This window comes from Stegostoma tigrinum, chromosome 14 (assembly GCF_030684315.1).
Source record: "Stegostoma tigrinum isolate sSteTig4 chromosome 14, sSteTig4.hap1, whole genome shotgun sequence".
Classification (NCBI taxonomy): Eukaryota; Metazoa; Chordata; class Chondrichthyes; order Orectolobiformes; family Stegostomatidae; genus Stegostoma; species Stegostoma tigrinum.
Window position 1 is genome coordinate 10795245 of NC_081367.1, and position 20480 is coordinate 10815724.

The 20480-nt window shown below is 44.3% G+C and overlaps 1 protein-coding gene across 1 annotated transcript in view; it reads right to left on the reverse strand.

The window, feature by feature from the left end:
- The window catches only part of klhl6 (kelch-like family member 6), a 51429-nt gene that overhangs the window by 24239 nt on the left and 6710 nt on the right, over positions 1-20480 (reverse strand). The window contains exons 2-3 of the mRNA XM_048542323.2: positions 15729-15894; positions 5068-5517 (exon numbers count right to left, since the gene is read on the reverse strand). Of these exons, the coding sequence (XP_048398280.1) occupies positions 5068-5517; positions 15729-15894 (616 nt within the window). The remainder of the gene's footprint in view (positions 1-5067; positions 5518-15728; positions 15895-20480) is intronic.

Consider the following 20480-nt stretch of genomic DNA (forward strand, 5'->3'; position numbering starts at 1 on the left):
GATATTAAAAGCTAGTTACTGGAAGCAAGACGTGATTGAAAATCTAAATGGAGTACCAGAAAGTTTAGACCAAGAATCCTTCCAAATGTCAAGTCACTGATGAAAGCAAAAGCTTTGGCCAATATATTGATATTAATTCAACGAACAAAGAAAAATACAACAAATGGACAGGCCCTTTGACCCTCCAAGCCTGAGTCTATTCCTATCCTTATCTAGATTCACTAATTATTGCCCTACGTGGTTTCTATTCCTCTGTTCACCTCCCACTCATGTGTCTATCACAAGACTTAAATGTTGCTAATGTGCTTGTTTCCACCACCCTCTGTGTGAAAAATTTTCCACACACGTCTCTCCTGAACTTCCCCCTCTCACCTCGCCCTCTTGTGGTTGACCTTTCCACCCTGGGAAAAAGCCTTTGTCTACCCACCCAGCATATGCCTGTCATAACTTTGTAGACTTCTATCAGGTCACCCCTCAGTCTCTGTGTTTCCAATAAAAACAATCCGAGTTTATCCTATAACACTCCAGGCCAGGCAACATCCTGGTAAACCCTCTCGACGCCCTGTCCAAAGTATCCACGTCCTTCTGGTAGTGAGGTGACCCGAACTCAGAAGTCAGTTTGCAATTTAATGCATGTGCATTTCCAGCAGAAAACTTCATCTGTCAGGAACTGATCTGGGGAATCTGGACTTGCACCCACTGTGATTTTTCAGTCTATGATTCCTGATCACACTGCATGGTGGTGATGGTGGCAGAATAGTAAAGGCACTGGGCACGCAGTGCTAAGGCACTGGGCACGCAGTGCTGAGGCACAGCGATTCGAACCCACTGCAGCTGCTGGTGGAATTAAAATTCAATTCATGCATCTAGAATGCACTAATTCATATTAATCTCAAAACAGTAAGCAGCACACTATCAGGAACAAGAGATCATATCTGGAGTGAAACACAGCCTGCATGAGTGTATAGTTCAAGAATTGGCTGCAGAGGGAAAGAGGTACTTATTCTACATTTGCAAGGTCTTTTTACAGTATAAATTGAAGCCCACAATCATGGGCCCAGCTCTAAAGAAAGAGTGGCATCACAGTACAGCCGTTAAGCTCATTGAAAAACAACAAAAGCTGGAGATCACAGCAGGTCAGACAGCATGCACAGAGAGAGAGCAAGCTAATGTTTCACGTCTAGATGACTCTCCATTGGAGCTGAGGTTCATTGGCTGGCAATTGCAATTAATTTGGTTATCTATTATAAGTTACTTTCAGCTTGAAGGCATATAGGCGAAATATTTACAATTTCAAAACTAAAAGACCAGCAGGAATTTAAAAAAATAAAACTAAGAACTAAATAAAGAAAGTATAGATGAGGGCCAGAGGGTGTGTAGTGATCTACACAGTGTGGGAGCTGTGAACCACATTGTGTTTGTAGTGACCAAGCCTGTAGCAAGTGCTGGTTGTGGGACGAACTCTGGCTCAGGGTTGCTGAACTGGACCCTGTGCTTCAAACATGGCAACATATCGGGGGGGGTGGGGGGGGGTGCGGTGAGGGGTGGTGGCGAGACTTACCTGGACCTGTCAGATAACTACCTCGAAATGCGTCAGTGGCGAGGGTCAGGAGGGTGTGACGACAAGTGAGGCAGGCAGAGGGATCCAATAGTGACAAAAGAACCCTAGCCCTTGAGCTTGTCTAACAAGTTTGAGATTCTTGCTCCCTGTGTGGATGAGAGCGAGAGGGATGTGTAGGGAGGATGAGGAAATTGAACATTGCACCATGCTACCATTCAAGAGGGGGGAGAAAAAAGAAATGTAGTTATAATCAGGGATAACATAGTCAGGGGATAGATACTGTTCTCTGTGGCCAGGATTGAGATTCCTGAAGGCTGTGTTGCCTGCCGAGTACCCGGATTCAGGATATCTCATCTGGGCTGTGGAGGAACTTGGGAGTGGGAGGGGCAAGATCCAACTGTCATGGTCCACAGAGGTACCAGCCATTTATGTAGAAAAAGGAAAGAGTTTCTGCTGAGGATATATGAGCAGCTAGGGATTAAATTAAAAAGCAGAACCAAAAAAAGTAATAATCTCCAGAATCCTACCTGAGCCATGAGTTCATTGGGACAGGGTCAACAATATTGGAAAAGTAAACATGTGGCTTCAAAGAACGGTGTGGGAGAAATGGGTTTAAATTCATGGGACATTAGCACCAGTACTGGGAAAGGAGGGAGTTCCAGTGGGATGGGCTTTACTTGCATCATTTTGGGACAAGTGTCCTGGTGAATCACATAACTAGGGCTGTGGATAGGGCTTTAACTAAAATAGTTTTGGGGGGAGGGGTGGTGAGTTCAGTTGAATGGAAAATTATGGAATAAGTTCAGGGAGGGGAGGTTATTAAAGGGTCCAGAACAAGTAAAAAGACAGAGAGTAAGGAAAGTGTCAGGAATCTAACTCCAGGCACAGCTGGTACGTAGGAAATTATGACAAGGCAGTCCGTGAACACAATGAGGGCGTTGCATTTAAATGCATGCAGCATACAAAATGAGGTAAATGAGCTGGTAGTGTAGATTGAAATTGTCAGGTCTGATAGGGCTCAGGGCCGGGAAGTAAATAGCCACGGATACATATCCTGCTGAAAGGACAGGCAGATGGACAGGGGGTGACAGGGGCAGCAGTGTTACTTTAGTAAGAAATGAAAATAAATTAATTGCAAGAGGGTAATGTAGAATTCAAAGGCGTAGAATCTGTGCGGGTAGAGCTGAGGAACTGCAAAGGAAAAAGGACCCTAATGGGAACAGCGTACAGGCCTTCTCGCAGTAGTCAGGATGTGGGGAAGAAAGTAAATCAGCAAATAGAAAAGGCATGTGTGAAAGGCACTAATACAGTGATCATGGGGGATTTCAGCAGGCAGATGGTCTGGGAAAATCGAGTTGGTAGCAAATCCTAAGAAAAGGAGCTCATGGGATATCAATGAAATTTTTTTTTGGAGAAGCTTTTTGGAGATCCTATTTGGGAATGGGCAATTCTGGATTTGGTGATGTGTGGTGAGGCAAATTTGGTTAGGGAGCTTAAGTTGGAGGAACCCCTATGGAGCAGAGACCGTAATATGATAGAATTCAACCTACAGTTTGAGAGGGAGAAGTTGGAATCGGTGCTACAGTTGAGTCAAGAAAACTACAAAGACTTGAAGGAGGTGCTGGCCAGAGTTGATTGGAAGGGGAACCTACCAGGGATGATTTTGGAGCAGTAATGGCAGGAATTTCTGGGGGAATTCAGGAGGCACAGCAGAAATTCATCCCAGGCAAGAAGAAACATGCTAAGGCAGGATAAGGTAACCACAGCTGACAAGGGAAGTAGGGACAGCATAAAAGCAAAAGAGAACATTTGCAATGTGTTGAAGATTAGCGGGAAGTCAGACAATTGGGAAGCCCTTAAAAACTGATAGAGGATAGTAAAACAAACAATAAAGGGGGAGTAGATGAAAATATGATGGTAAGCTGGCTAGTAAAAAACAAATCATAAGAGAGAGGCAAAAGTGAACATTGGACCATTGAAAAATGAGGCTGTATAAGTAGTAATGGGGAGAAATGGCGGAGGAAATCAGGAGGTACTTTACATCAATTCTCATGGTGGAAGACACCAGTAGAACTTCAAGAGAGTCAGGGGGCAGAGGTGATTGTCATGGCTATCACTAAGGAAAAAGTGCTGGGGAAGCTGAAAGGTCTGAAGGTGGATAACCCTACAGAAATGAGATAAGGAGGGATATGTTCAATCAGAGGGTGGTGACCCTGTGGCACTCATTACTCCAGAACATTACAGAGGCCAAGTCATTGACTGTATTTAATACAGAGATAGATAGATTATTGATGAGTAAGGGGATCAAGGGTTACCGGGAGAAGGCAGGAAAATGGGTTGAGAAATGTATCAGCCATGATCAAATGACAGAGCAGACTCGATGGGCAGAAAGGCCTAATTCAGCTCCTACATCTTGAGTTCTTATGGTTATAGAAACTCAGATTTGTAGAAACTTCCCTGCAGATTTAAGGACTGATGAAACTGGAAAATTTGCTTTATACACTTCGGGTTTGAGGGATGTTCATCAAGGGGTGATATGATTCAGGCACTTATAGCAATGGAAAAAGCTAACAGGCTCTGCGGGGCTGACTCAGTTTAGAATTGGTGTCAAGCCAGTCAAAAGGGACAATTCTCCAAATGTTTCACTGGGTTACTCAACTGTGGAGGTGATCACTTTCAGGCCCACTCCATTTCTGAACTGTCATGTGCCAGTGGGCACTGCCAGGCCAAATTCACCTGGTCATGGTCAGGAAGAACCAGTTACCCCACTTTGTCAAGATGTATGGAGGTCAAACATAAGCCCTCACCATTTGTTCAGATGGAGTCCGTTTAGTTGCCTCAGCATTACATTCGGTGACGATTTTACAACTGGACCATCGGGGGAGCTCATTTTAAGTCACCCCAGCTGACCAAATCCAATTATTAGTCCAGCCTTAAGCCTAGGTGTCTTGTGATGCAGTGATAGTGTCCCTCCCTTTAGCCTAAAAGACCTGGCTTCATGTTCTACCTGCTCCAGAGGTGTGTGGTAACATCTCTGAACAGGTTAATTCAAAACACATTGTACTTAAGCCTCTGTCCCCTCTGTTATATTCGACACATAATCCAGGCTGATGCTGTAGAGTAGTCCTTAAGGAGTGTTATTTTTTGGGCAGATATTAAACCAGGTTCTGTGTCCATTCAGGCCAATGTACAGATTCTAGCACACTGTCTGGAAGAAGGATTCCTCTCTCCAGTACATTCCTGTTTTAATACTTATCCCTCAGCCAATAGCACTGAAACAGATGAACTGATCGAGTTTCTCACTGCTGTTGTTTCATATTATTCCTTAGTCGATAAAATGTCAATAACTGTAAAACGCTTTGGGGCTCAATGAGGTTGTGAAAATTGCTGGATAAAGGCAAGTGATTTTTTTCCCCCATGTTCCCTTCCGTGAGTAACGTAAGGGACCAGCGCAATCTGAAAGTAAAGAGTAAGAAGGACAAAAACAGTGGGAGGGAAAAGCTGACCTCATTGCCAGACAGGTGGTACATCCTAGCTTCTTGCAACAAATGGAAGACATCAGGGTTTTTCCGAACAAGTTCATCGCCTTCCACTTGCTCCACAAAGTACCAGGGGTCGAGTAGGGGAAGGCGTACGTGCCTCAGGACCTGGGGGAGCTGATGGAGCCTCTCCGACTCCCGGTAGTGTACCCAGCGGATCACTGTCTCAAACACTTGCTCCTCATCAGTCACGTACAGCTCGTCGCTCCTGAGGATATCTGAGAGAATCTCTGCCGGCAGTTCCAGGAACTCCTCGTTGTTGAGTACCTGAGGGAAGTTCTGGACGATGTAGTTCTGGACACGTCTCCGCAGGCTGTCCAGGGAGTGAGTATCAGCCAGTCGCAGGATCCCCACGCAGTTATCCGGGTGCACTGCATCCATCAGGAAACTGGCACAGGCATCCACCATCCGCAGGAACTGTTGGACAAGGAGACAGGCACATAGTCAGCAGGGATAGAATGACTCCCTTCCCTGCACCACACTTACTGTGCAGACATCTTACCCTTAAACCTCCTTTCGCTACTTCTCGCTGTTCCACATTCCCACTAACATCCCCTCCTTCACTTTGTCCTGACTTTATGAGCTCGGACTGTGAGGTGAGTTCCCGTCACAGGTCAAACCCGATTCTACAATTAGAAGAGACAGGAAATCCTCCCTATTACTTGGGTACTGAGGCCACCTGCAGCGCCACTAAACATGACCTCTACCACTTCACCTCAACCAGTGAGATCATGATGGTCTAAAGAATCTCGTTTGCTCAATAAAGCAGCAACTTTCAGCTTTACAGACCAGTGCATTGAAAAGAAATAAGAACCAGCACTTTTCGCTAGCTCAGATATTCAAAGCTGCTAGACAATGATTTAGACCTTTCCTTAAAGATTTAGGACACACCAATGTTAATGGCCTCCGCATAAAAAGTGAGCGTTAACATTCCAGTCCGGAAATGGAAGGAGTGTTGCACTGTGAGAGGTGCCATCTCTCAGTGAAGATATTAAACTGGGGGACAGTCTGTCTTTTCACACTATTCGGTCAAATATACCCCCAGTGAAGGAACGTCATTGGTATGTGCAAAATGTAGCTACCTCTGTAGCTAATGTTTGGCGCATCAAACCCTGGGAATTCATGACAGATGGTAGGAAGGACGTTCTGTTTGTAGCTACCTGGTGCTGAACCTACCCTGAAGCGTCTAATGCAGACGAGCACCAGGAGGTTGCTCTCGCTTGGACCAGGTCAGAAATCACATGACACCCACAGGTTATAGTCCAACAGCTTTATTTGAAAACACAAGCTTACTAAGCCTTGCTCTTTCTTCACGTGTTAGTGAGAGAGGTGGTATCAGACACATAATTTATAAGCAGACGTTCAAATGGTCACACCACTGATGAGGATGTATTAAACAAACATAAGATGCTGTTAAATCTTTAATTAGTAAGAACGTTTTAATTGATTAACATGTATAAGTAAATCCCCACATTTCTTTCAAGTCACTGCCCTGAGTGAGCCAAAGGTTTTTTCAGTGTAAAGAAGAGGTGATAAATTTTAGGTCAGAAAATGCTGTTGGGTGTGAGACGTTGTTTAGAATCTGTTTGTGTTCTGGTCCACAGACAGACTGGTTGTATTTCTAAAATAGGAATTTACAAAACACCACCTTGACTGACTGTCTATAAATTGTGCGCTCTTTGATTAATACATTTGTTTAACACATCCTCATCAGTGGTGTGAACATTTGATCTTTTACTTATAAAGTAAAATACAACCTCTCTCACAAACTCCTGAAGAAGGAACGGGGCTCGGAAAGCTTGTGCTTTCAAATTATAACCTGGTGTCGTGTGATTTCCAACCTTGTCCACCCCAGACAACACCTGGCTCTTAGTTGGAGCACAAAAGTCAAGGCAGGTCAACTCTGCTGGAGGTCACTCCTCCAGCTGACACATTTAAGCGCTGAGTGAATATAAAAGACCCATTGCACTATTTTGAAGAACAGCAGGGGAGTTAGTCTCAGTGTCCTGGCCAATATTTATCCCCCAACTGACATCACAAAAATTGATTTTCTGGTCATTACCACTATGCTGCTTGTGCTGTTAGATGTGCCCATATTGGCTGCTACATTTCCTACATTACAAAGATTAAAAGTACTTCACTGGGTGTAAAGTCCTTTGGAATGTCCTGTGGTCATGAAAGGCACCGTATAAATGCAAGCCCATCTATCTTTACTCTGCATTTATCTTTGCTGTACCTGCCCTGACAGTTTGATGGAATCATGGTGATAGGAGTCTTCTTCTGTGCTCCACTCACCATGTTTAAAGGTCACTGGATCAACAGGATAGAAACAGCTGTCATCCTCACCATTAACTTACTTTGCCTTGAAATATCACACAAACAAAACTTTAAACAAGAAACAGCATGCAAGAGGAAGGAGACATTGTGTAAGGTACTCATTTCTGATCCAAAAGGCTAACTGCTTAGTCAAGTGATGGGAAAAACTGGAGGGGATATGACAGAGGTCGTGGGAACTGCCGATGCTGGAGAATCTGAGATAACAAGGTGTAGAGCTGGATGAACACAGCAGGCCAAGCAGCATCAGAGGAGCAGGTAAGCTGATGTTTCAGATCTGGACCCTTCTTCAGAAGTCTTCAGACCTTCTTCAGAGACTTGACAGTTAGCTTTTGTAGACATTGAGAGAGGAGTGGTCACAATATAATATGGATATGCAGTGGAAGATCCATCTCGGCCTACATATGAGATTACCCAGCATTACAGATGCCAGTCTTCCACCCTCACACTACTATGTAATGTCAAGAAATGGCTAAATGCAATGGATATTGCAAAAGCTATAACCCCTGACAATATTCCAGCAATTGTACCAAAGACTTGTGCTCCAGAACCAACCGTGATCTGAACGAAACCATCCTTGTACAACTACAGCATTGGCAGCTACCTCCAATGTGCACGAAAAGCAGGTCAAATCTAAACTAGCCAACACCGCCACATCAGTCTAAGATTAATCATTAGCAAATTGATGGAAGGTGCAGTTGACAATGCTACCCAGTGACACTAACTCAGCAATAATCTGCTTATTGATGCTCAGTCTGGGTTCTGCCAGGCCATTCAACTGTTGACCTCATTACAGCTTTGGCCCGAACATGGACAAAGACTTTCTCATGCAGTGAGGTGAGGATGAATAACCTTGACATCAAAGCAGCATTTGACCAGGCATGGCATCAAGGAGCCCTGCTAAACCCAAGGCAATGGGATTCAAGGAGAAAACTCCACACTGGAACAAAGGAAGATGATTGTGGTTGTTGCAGGTCAATCATCTTAGTCACAAGGACATCACTGTAGATTTCTTCAGGTTAGTGCACAGGGCCAAACCACCCTCAACAAAGTCCTTCTCTCTACCATAAGGTCACAAGTGGGGAAACATTCATTGATGATTTCACAATGTTCAGCACCATTCACAGCTGCTCAGATACTGACCAATACAAAAAAACAACCAATTTTAAAACACAAACCATTCAAATTCCAAAACGAGTGGCTTGTCACTGGCAACAGATCACCACAAACTTAGCATGAAGCATCTGCTAACACAGTTTCTCCATCATAGCTCAGCATCAAACAGAGTGCTCTAACTGGTCTGAAAGATATTGTATCCCCATATCTGTCAATAACTGCATCTCATCTCCCTAGTATTCTCAATGATATCACAGCTATGTTTACAAACAAGGACACTACTGTAAGATCAACAATTGTACATCATTTAAACTTGAAAATTGGTCTGTGTAAATATATGCCTTGAGCTGCTTCGCGACAAGTAACATGCACACCCCATAAGTGCCTGGCAATGACCCTCTCCAACAGGTGGAATCTAGCCATTTCCACCTGCCTCAATGGCATTACCAGCGATCAGAAACTGAACTGGACTGGCTATATCAATACTGTGGCTACAAAGGCAAATCAAACTAGGAATTTTGCAGTGGACAACTGAATCCTGATTCCCCAAAACCTATCCACCATTTAAAAGGGACAAGTCTGGAGTGAGATAGAATACTTACCCTGGATGAATACAGATCCAACAATACTACTATGGCTCAACACCATCCAGAAAAAAAGTAGCTCACTTGATTAGCACCCGTTACCTTGCAGACTCACTCAGTGCCAGCGCACAGTGGCAGAAGCGTATACCATTGACAAGATGCACTATAGCAATTTACTGTGGTTCCTTTGAGAGCAGCTTCCAAACCCTCTCCCACTGAGAAAGTGGGCTGCAGATACATGAGGGGAGCATCTTCACCTGTAAGTTCCCCTCTAAACCACACACCATAATGATTTGGAACTGTGTCACCCTTCATTCATTGTCACTGGACCAAAAGGCTGGAACTCTCTCCTTAACAGCACTGTCAGTATACATGTAGAGTAAGGACGACAGCATTCAAGAGCATGGCTACTCAACACTTTCTCGAGAACAGTTAGGGATGGGCAAAAAATAGAATGTCTTCTGCAATACTCACATCCCATGAAATAATAAATGAAATAATAATAATGGAAGTGGCTAACTATGAAGGAATGAACATAAAATTTTGGATGAATATGATTGACAAAGAAGCAGAACAACAATGTTTCATAGGAGCAAAAAGAAAGTGTTGAGTAAATATTTTTCACAAAAGTAATAAGTGAACACTAGCCATGAGTAGGTATATTAATAAAGGAATGAGGATAAAAATAAACCTAGAGATTTGGACATATGCAAATACAAAAGAATCGCAGGGTGGATGACAACAGGAAAAGTGGTAATCTCAGGAAAAAGGCTAAAAAGACAAAGAGGAAATCGGAAATGGAAATATCCCAACTAATTTTTTAAAATGGCATAACACATCCTAAAGTGACAACAGAAGAGGAAAGATAATATCGAGCCACTGGAGACAATATGTATTGGAAGGATTGTTGAATAAAGACTTCACGTCAATTTTCACTGAGGAATCTGGCAAAAAGGAAATGACAGGAGTAGCAGGAAATGGGGCATTAGAAAAGTTAAGATAGAAAGAAAGGAGTTGTTACATGAACATAACCAGCACAGGATGCTCGCATTGACTGCATCTGCAAATAATCAAAGAGGAGATAGCAAAGGTATTAACATACATTTCCTGTATCAGTACACAATAGGAAAAGTAATAGAGCCTAAAGACAAAATTGCAAATGTAATTTCTGCCTTCAAAGGGGGGATAGACTAATTTAGAGAACTTTGGCCAGTTGACTTAATGTCTACATTAGGAAAGATACCCTGTCATCAAAAATGAACTATAGTGAATGTAATTAAGTACCCAGTACAGATTTCAGGAAGCTCAGATTCAATTGGTCTTATTGGATTTTCTGAAGAATAGCGCAAAATGTAGAAAAGGGCAATGTAGTGGATGTGGTAGACATGGGCTTACAGAGTGCCTTTGCTAAAATGCCTTTGACAATCGCCAAGGTGGGTGAGTCAGGGGTCAAGAAACAGAAGGTAATGACAGATGGCTGCAAAACTGAAGGGGGGAGTTAACGATAATATATCAAAGTGATAGAAAGTGAAAAATGATGTCCTGCAGAAAATCCATGCTGAAATCTTTACTGTTGACCATGTCTGTCAAGGGTTTTTAAAAATTTGTTAACAGGTTGAGGGCATGGTTGGTTGGACCAGCATTTATAGCCAATTCCTAATTGCTCAGAGGGCAGTTAAGAGTCAACCACACTGCTGTGGGTCTGGAGTCACACATAGGCCAGAATAGATAAGGATGGCAGTTTCCATCCTTAAAGAACATCAGTGAGTCAGAAGGGTATTTCCAACAACTGATAATGATACCATGGTCATCTTTTAGATTCTTAATTTGGGCTCAAAAACTCAAGATTTTGTGCAAAAATTTGTAGATGACACTAAGTTCACATATAAAGTGGAGGAGTGCACAATAAAAGAAGACATAAACTGACTTGCAGAGTGGATAAATAGCCAAATAAATTACAGACCAAGCAGCATCAGAGAAGCAGGAAGGCTGATGTTTCGGGCCTAGACCCTTCTTCAGAAATGAAGAAGGTTTTCTGAAGAAGTATCTAGGCCCGAAACATCAGCCCTGCTGCTCTTCTGATGCTGCTTAGCCTGTTGTGTTCATCTAGCTCCACACTTTGTTATCTCAGATTCTCCAGCATCTGTAGTTCCTACTATCTCTCAACCCGATGGAGGTTCAATTCATGGGATGACTAAACGGGGGGGCAAAGACAAAATATAAAGAACTTAGTCAGAGTATATTTGTATGCTGTACTAGTTTCCATGCTAGAAAAAGATGATTAAAAACTGAGAATGCGTACAAAAGATTCCCAGTGATGCTACCACAATAAAGAGATTGCAATGATCAGAAAGCATTAAGCAAACTGGAAAGGGAGCTCTCCTTTTTGTAGAAGAGAAAACATAAAAGAGAAGAGGTGCCTTTCAAATCATTAAGGAGTTGGAGAAGATAGACATTTGAGAACTGACTGCACAATTTCTGCATGAAAGAGGCATGCATACGTGATAGCCACTAACAGATGAACCAAAGATATGAGGCAGCATTTCTTTATACAGAGGAAGGTGGTAATGTGCAACTCACTGTCACATGAACTAGTTCAGGCAAATGACATTGATGCATTTGAGGAGTAGGAGAAGGGAATGAAGCACTATGGAGATGGAGATAAAAAGTAGTAACATGAACGTGGGAGGCTCATTGGAGCATAAATATGGGCACAGTCTAGTTAGACAAAATCTATTGATGCTGTGCTGCTGATCTGATGTGGGTTTCAAAGTAAGAGAACTACTACAGAGGCAGCAAAGTGCACTAGTGTGAAAACCACACCATCCTGCTCTTTACAGACTAACCTGGGCACGTGTTTCTGTATTTTGAAACCATAAAGGAATAGCTTTCTCAGACAACTGACAAATAACAAACAAGCTGTGCCCTTTAGAGCTACAGCACCAGCTGCCCAGCTCATTCTGTAAAGATGGTATTAACTTCACGGAAATTTGAGAGAACTGAACCCATGTTGTATTTTCAAATCAAATCAGTGCGACTGCAAATACAGAGAGGGAGAAGCTGAGATGTTTATCATTGATATCTGTCATAGAAATTTGGCTGTTCCCTACTCAGACAGAAAGTAAATAGTTTGTGGTGAGATGCAAATACTTCAGTTGGTGTCTTAGATTCTGTGTGCTGGAATCAATTGTGTATACAACAGATATTTTGCTTTAACATTGGAGTCAATAACTGCCAATGGTAGATGCAGGGTGAGGGAATGTTGGGGGATTACCAGTGTGCTCCCCATGCAGTCACTCATAACCAGCAATACTTTAGCCCTTTGCCACGCTGTGCCACCTCACCCCTGATGGGCGATCATCTCTGCCTATTGACTTGGTGATGATAATCAACGAATGCACTTGATAATCAGCCATCAGTTAGTTACTTAAGTCAAATGAGCTGCCTTATATCTGCTGTATCTATGATTAGTAGAGATATTTCCAGCTCTTTAAAGGACTCTTCCACGACCACTCCACCTTCACTCGTTGAGTGAGTGTTGTACTTTTGTTGATGCCTTTAGTTGGTTTTAGTCCATGGGTTTAATTTGCTATTTAAGCATTGAGAGTTTCTGCAAGTTCCCCTTGACTGGTCAAGTGTGACCAGTTTTCTTGTCCCCTAAGACTTATTTCGTAATTATTCACAACACCAGCTGCTGGTGCCAAAACAGAAAAACAGCAGATGTCCAACTTAAGTGAATGAATGTGAATTAAGTGAATTAGAATGTGGGAAATGCATATGATGAAGCTCAGGGGACACTGTTAGAACGGGATCACAGCTGATGGTTTGTCTTCTGCAAGGCTGGGGGAGCAGGTGAGCAGCCTGTGAAGAAATCCCTAAGGGCAGATACGTGTCTGGCAACAAGTACAGGAGTAGTCGAGCTATGTTTTACTACTGCTAATGTGGAGATGGTGCTACAGGAGATCCATTGCAAAGAAGGTAATCCTTTGTACCACCTCATGATAATATCTTTTTCAGTCAGCATTGTAGCAAGCCTGCAATGAGATACACACAGGGCTCAGATTGCATGGTGATTGCAGGAATGTTCATAGTGAATGACACAACTCAGTAATGCTTCTCTGCTTCCTCAAGTGACTAAACTCTGTGGTGTTTGCCACAGGAAGATACTTCAGCATCTACAGAGATAGGCAACAACATCTTGTCTGTTGTGATCATGGGAACATTTGGGATGAGATTATTTCTAATATTGTGGGAGGTAAAGCACAACCTGTTGTGATTGGCGTGTTCATCTGGAAAACAGTGTAAGCCAATGGTTATTCAGGTATTCACACACCTTAGTGATAGCTCCCATAATAATGAAATGTGAGGCTGGATGAACACAGCAGGCCCAGCAGCATCTCAGGAGCACAAAAGCTGACGTTTCGGGCCTAGACCCTTCATCAGAGAGGGGGATGGGGAGAGGGAGCTGGAATAAATAGGGAGAGAGGGGGAGGCGGACCGAAGATGGAGAGAAAAGAAGATAGGTGGAGAGGAGAGTTTAGGTGGGGAGGTAGGGAGGGGATAGGTCAGTCCGGGAAGACGGACAGGTCAAGGCGGTGGGATGAGGTTAGTAGGTAGGAGATGGAGGTGCGGCTTGGGGTGGGAGGAAGGGATGGGTGAGAGGAAGAACAGGTTAGGGAGGCAGAGACAGGTTGGGCTGGTTTTGGGATGCAGTGGGTGGAGGGGAAGAGCTGGGCTGGTTGTGTGGTGCAGTGGGGGGAGGGGACGAACTGGGCTGGTTTTGGGATGCGGTGGGGGAGGGGGAGATTTTGAAGCTGGTGAAGTCCACATTGATACCATTGGGCTGCAGGGTTCCCAGGCGGAATATGAGTTGCTGTTCCTGCAACCTTCGGGTGGCATCATTGTGGCACTGCAGGAGGCCCATGATGGACATGTCATCTAAAGAATGGGAGGGGGAGTGGAAATGGTTTGCGACTGGGAGGTGCAGTTGTTTATTGCGAACCGAGCGGAGGTGTTCTGCAAAGCGGTCCCCAAGCCTCCGCTTGGTTTCCCCAATGTAGAGGAAGCCACGCCGGGTACAGTGGATGCAGTATACCACATTGGCAGATGTGCAGGTGAACCTCTGCTTAATGTGGAAAGTCCTCTACATTGGGGAAACCAAGCGGAGGTTTGGGGACCGCTTTGCAGAACACCTCCGCTCGGTTCGCAATAAACAACTGCACCTCCCAGTCGCAAACCATTTCCACTCCCCCTCCCATTCTTTAGATGACATGTCCATCATGGGCCTCCTGCAGTGCCACAATGATGCCACCCGAAGGTTGCAGGAACAGCAACTCATATTCCGCTTGGGAACCCTGCAGCCCAATGGTATCAATGTGGACTTCACCAGCTTCAAAATCTCCCCTTCCCCCACCGCATCCCAAAACCAGCCCAGTTCGTCCCCTCCCCCCACTGCACCAAACAACCAGCCCAGCTCTTCCCCTCCACCCACTGCATCCCAAAACCAGTCCAACCTGTCTCTGCCTCCCTAACCTGTTCTTCCTCTCACCCATCCCTTCCTCCCACCCCAAGCCGCACCTCCATCTCCTACCTACTAACCTCATCCCACCTCCTTGACCTGTCCGTCTTCCCTGGACTGACCTATCCCCTCCCTACCTCCCCATCCATACTCTCCTCTCCACCTATCTTCTTTTCTCTCCATCTTCGGTCCGCCTCCCCCTTTCGCCCTATTTATTCCAGAACCCTCACCCCATCCCCCTCTCTGATGAAGGGTCTAGGCCCGAAACGTCAGCATTTGTGCTCCTGAGAGGCTGCTGGGCCTGCTGTGTTCATCCAGCCTCACATTTCATTATCTTGGATTCTCCAGCATCTGCAGTTCCCATTATCTCTGATAGCTCCCATGCTGTGTTACCACATTTTCCTTTGTGAAGGGGAGGCTCCAGTTGATATGCGTGTGCTAAATGTAGCTGCAGATGTGGGTGTCAGATGGACAGTCTAGCCTCGTGCAAATTACCCACCTCTTCTGAGCAGATCCCTTTGGAGAATCATCACACAAACTTCAACATGGACCATATAATACATAGTTTTGATGAAACACAAACTGTGGAATGTGTGCAATTCAATAACATCAGTTGCAGTAGATGCTTGAGGCAACAAACCACAAATAATAATGTTGAAAAACTGTCACGAAGACTCATTGATTGCATTAGTAACAGTTAGAAGCATAAAACAATAGAGGTAAAAGTGTTAACAATGAAGGGCTAAGGAAACTTAAGCTATCCAATCCCTAGCAACCCTTTGGTCTCGTGGGAACAGACTTTTCTTGACATGTAGCACATCTTGACATCCGGCACCCTTTATTAACAGTGAGTATTCCATCCACTTTAATATGGAAGTAAAAGCCCAGTTTGCTGTTAATGGGAACTTCCAACACCTCTTATTACCATCTCCTCCATGTCTCCGAGGACCCAAATAGAAATCCCCTCCAACGTAATGCCATATGATGTCATGCTGCCCCCCCCCCAGGTATGATGACGCAACATGGAAAGAACCATTCCTGCACACCCCACAGTGGAAGTTTTGTTAGCTGCTAACCTGAAAGAGGCTGGCAGCCTCCAAGGTTGCTTGGACATTCTGTCTGGTGATAGAGACTTTGCTGGTGTAAGTGTACTCCAGTAACATCTGCATGGTGTCCGCATCGACCCCCTTAATCACTATCTTTTCTTCATGTTTTTCTTTAAGATCATTGCAAAACATCGCCCTGGGAGAGAAAAGAAATCTTGCATGAGACAATGAATCATTCCATTTCCTTTTCCCATTCCCTGCTCTGGCGTATTGAAATCAGATCATTTGGAGAAGGTGAGGCAGGTTCGCCCCAACCATTGTTAAATTCCACCCTGTGATCAAACAGCAAATCCCACAGCAAATAAGGAGGTTATTCGGGCCATCTTAACTATCCCACAGTTTGATCAATCTGCTCAATGCATCCCACATCCAATCCTCCCTTTCCCATAGCCGTGAAAGTTTCTCCTTTTCAATGAATTTCCAATTCCCCTTTGAAAGTTATAATTGAGTCAACTTCTAAATCATCACCATAGCCGCATTAAAAATAAACTTTCTTTCATCTCTGATTCTATTGCTAGTTACCTTAAATTCGTGTCCTTTCCTTAGTAACCCTCCAGCTAAGTGCTTATCTCATAATTTTGAACACATTTGTTACACTTCATATTGACCTTCTCCAGCTGCTGAATGGCAAATCCCAGCTTTTCCAGCCTCTCCCCATGACTGGAATCTCTCATTTCTGATGTTCTGGTCCTCTGTACTCTTTTTAAGATGTTTAGAAAACAAACAAGACGCTGTTTTGGATGGAAAGAACCCAATGGGGCTCAATTTGTTCTTAGAAACGTAGAGCACTCCCAGATGCCAGATTTCCTCCTTCACACACCAGTCAAAGTGAATGCAATGTTAAATATGTTTGACAAAATATTGTGGATTCAATTTCTTTCTCGGAATTGAGCTCAAAACATCAATGCTGTCACTCTAGTGAAGTTCCAAGAGAGTGCTGAAGGAGCAATTTGGGTGCTTGGCCAAACCACTGGATCCCTTCAGAAAAGCTGCCTTGCTAAACTCCCTGTAAATAGGCCCGAGTTCACTAAAAGCATCCTGGGAGATGTGGAGTAATTTACAAAGGACCTTGTAACTGCCATTTGAGGTGATACATTTAGTCCAGGAAGTCACTCGAAACTTATGCACGTGGACATTTATCTGAGTTCATAATTTACAGCCAAATTTTCCATGAGCAAGAATATATATGAAGGATCATTGGCGACCTAAACCTTCTGGGATCCTTCGTTGGCCTCGGTCTGCAACAAGTTTATTCCACCTTGTACCACAGCAGATGTTTGAGCCTTTGCCTGCTCCTCATGCTGGAATTCTAGAGGACGTGGCCCCCTGAAGTGTGAATCTGCTAACCACAATACTCCCCGAGTATGTATATATGAGTGGCAGAAGCTGTTGTGGAAATAGGTCTGATTTTAAATGAAGGCAGGGACAGTTAATGGGCTGCATTTTAAAATATAGCACCTCTTCCTATTCTTTCCCTGCTTCTAATTTCACTGTTATCTGTCCGCAGTGAGCATAGCAAAACAATGAAGGCCTAGACTGAACACAGAAGGGAATACTTTGTGCTGGATTATTGTGGGTTTGGTGAGTGGGAATGTAGATTTTTGATACTGTAATACCAGAGTGGGAAATCAATCTGATATCCCTCAAAATGTTGCGTTTGGATTTCAACAATTGGTATTCTCTGGCTGAAGGAATCCAGTTGTAATGTTGGCTAGGTTGCCATAGTCATGTGATCTCCTGCCCTGCAGTAAGTGTGGGCAACCATTTCACACATGGCCTGAAACATGGTGCCAGGAATGGTGCCACTGGAAGTATGGGGATTTTCAGAATTGGAAGAGAGCCATCTACTGTGAAACAAAAACAGCAATGAATGTCTACCTACAAATGTGTCTTCAGCCTGAAAGGCAAGTTGAATACGCTGGAAAAGAAAGGGGCAATCAAGAAAGTGATAACCTCCGCAGACTCCATTAGCAGCACGGCAGCAGTGATAATATGAGACTAAGTATTATTCCAATTGATCTCAATAAAGCTTTGAAAGATCGCACCATCCATGCCACCACTGAAGAAATCCTGACACAACATTATTTCCCTCAATGCAAGGGATGGTGTTGGCAAGTAAAGCTGCAGTTCTCCAATTACATTCCGAACCCATTCCGGAGATGCGGATGGCTACGTGTGTCATTTGGCATTTCCACAGCTCCAGAAGAGCATCACTGCAGACAGTATAGGATAGTCAATAATCCAACTGGAGTGGAAACTATTGTGGGGGGTGACCTGCTCATCTATGCGCGAGGGGACATAATGGAATAAACTATCATAGCCCATGACCAGAATCTAGTACGATGGTCTAGCTGAGCACCCCAGGTAACACTACAGCTGATCTAGAAAAAAGATATAATTGAAAATGACAGATATCAAGTATATAAATCACTTACTGACAGCAAAATGACTGCCTAGATGCTGACTCAGTAACAGTGATAGCATAGATGCAGTGACCAACAAATGTGAGCGCAGTGTGACGAATTGCTGGGTGTCACAAAGATCTAGCCTCATTTGCCATTAGAGCTTGAGCCTCTCTGCAAGTTCACTGCTAAGGACGTGAAATGATATTGAGGCACAGAACAAGATGGGGGTAGTGGCAAGGGAGGAAGCTTCTGGGCTCCTGTGCCTGTACACTCCCGCTCAGTTGGCCGACTGCATTCTTCATTGCTGTTTATTTTTGTTTCTTCATTTCCCTCCTGTATCGGAGTCCACTTTCTCTTGCCAGCTGCAGCTGCCGTGGAGGAAAGACAGTTGTGAAGGTCGGGGTATGGTGGCGACAACCTGGTGGATCCAGGCGTCCGTTCCTCGGAGCCACAGCAGCTGTACCTTTATCGAATGCTTTACTGTTGGTGACTCAGTTGGTCTGGTCCATTCCTCCCGGCGGCAGTTCCAGCAGTGGCTACGGTGCAGCAGCTTCGGGAGACGCCTGATGTGGCAACAGTTTGAGTGACAGCTTCAGCGTCACCGACTTGGTGTGTCTGCTCTGTCCCTTTGGGCTATGGTGGTCCTGCAGCTGCTTTGGTGGTGGTGGGCCTGTAGTTGGAAGTCCTGGTTTGGCGACTGCGGGGGCAGCTTTGGTGGCCAAATCCCGTAGCCACTTCAGAAACCCTGGAGCTGTGGAGGGAACAAAAGATGAACTTTGTCCTAACTTTGTCTCAATTATTTCTTTCCATGATTTCTGTAATTAAAATGGCACCCTATTATGGTGACTTACACACATCTCATTGTATTTTCAGAAATGCAAGTGACAACTAATGACAACAATGCCTGTGCTGAGAAACAACGATGTGTACTTATGAAGTCTCCTTGACATAGTTACAAGTGTCAGGCTTCTACTTATTGACTACAGCTCCACCTTCGCCATGATAATCCTGACCAAATAAATCTCCAAACTCCAAGACCGAGGTCTCTGCTCCACCCTCTGCAACTGGATCCTCACCTTCCTGACCCACAGACCACAATCAGTGAAGACAGACAATAACATCTCCTCATGATTATCTGCAAAACCAGAGCCTCACAAGGGTGCCTACTCACCCCTTTACTCTACTCCCTGTACACTCGTGGCTGTGTGGCCAAATTTCGTCTGAACTCCATTTACAAGTGTGCTGATGACACCCCTACCATTGTGGGCCAGGTATCAAACACTGATGAGAACGTATACAGGAAAGAGGTAGCATGCTGCATGGTCTAAAGATAACAATCTCTACCTCAGCAAAATTAAAGAGCTGATGATCGACTTCAGGAATAAAGGAGGAGAGCACAACCCCATCCAGATCAAGAGACAACAAGGTGTAGAGCTGGGTGAACACAGCAGGCCACGCAGCATCACAGGAGCAGGAAAGCTGACGTTTCAGGCCCAGATCCTTCTTCAGATCCAGATCAAAGCAGCTGAGGTGGAAATGGTCGAAAGTGTCAAATTCCTCAGAGTGACAATCACCAACAGTCTGTCCCGGACCACACACGATGGTGTGAGGGCACAACAATGCCTCTTCTGTCTCAGGAGGCTCAGGAAGCTCAGCACATCCATGAGGACTGTCAACAACTTTTATTGATGCATCATAGAAGCATGGATGCATCATGGCTTGGTGTGGCAATTGCTCCGCCCAAGACTATAAGAAACTACAGAGAGTTGTGAACACAGCTCAGTACATCAAGCAAGTCAACCATCCATTCATTGATTCCATCTACATTTCTCAATGCCTGGGAAAAGATGGCCTCGTCATCAAAGACCACTCTTACCCTGGTTATAATCTCTTCTAAACTCTTCCATCGGGTAGAAGACACAAAAGCTTAACAGGTTCAAAAATAGCTGCTTCCCTGAGAAGGAACATCATCCTAGGAATGAGAAAATGCTAAAGAGATTGCAAATGGCAAGTTGCATGAGTGCCATTAGAAGATATGCAAAATTCACAGACTGTGTATGCAACGCTCGTACAGAGATTGACAGAAGTGGGAGTGACTAGAGTTAACACACAGTTCTGTTAATGACTGGTCATATTAGGTGCATATTGTGCAGCTTGGGAAATTCCCAACTGCATATGATAGTGCATCTCTTGTTGTTTTGTCTATAAATGGAGGATGTTTAGAGAAATGCAATTGCACTGTGTGTTATAGATGGTTTTTAGGACCTCAAATTGCTCCACAGGTCCTTTTGTGACAGATCTTTTCTGCACATTTATT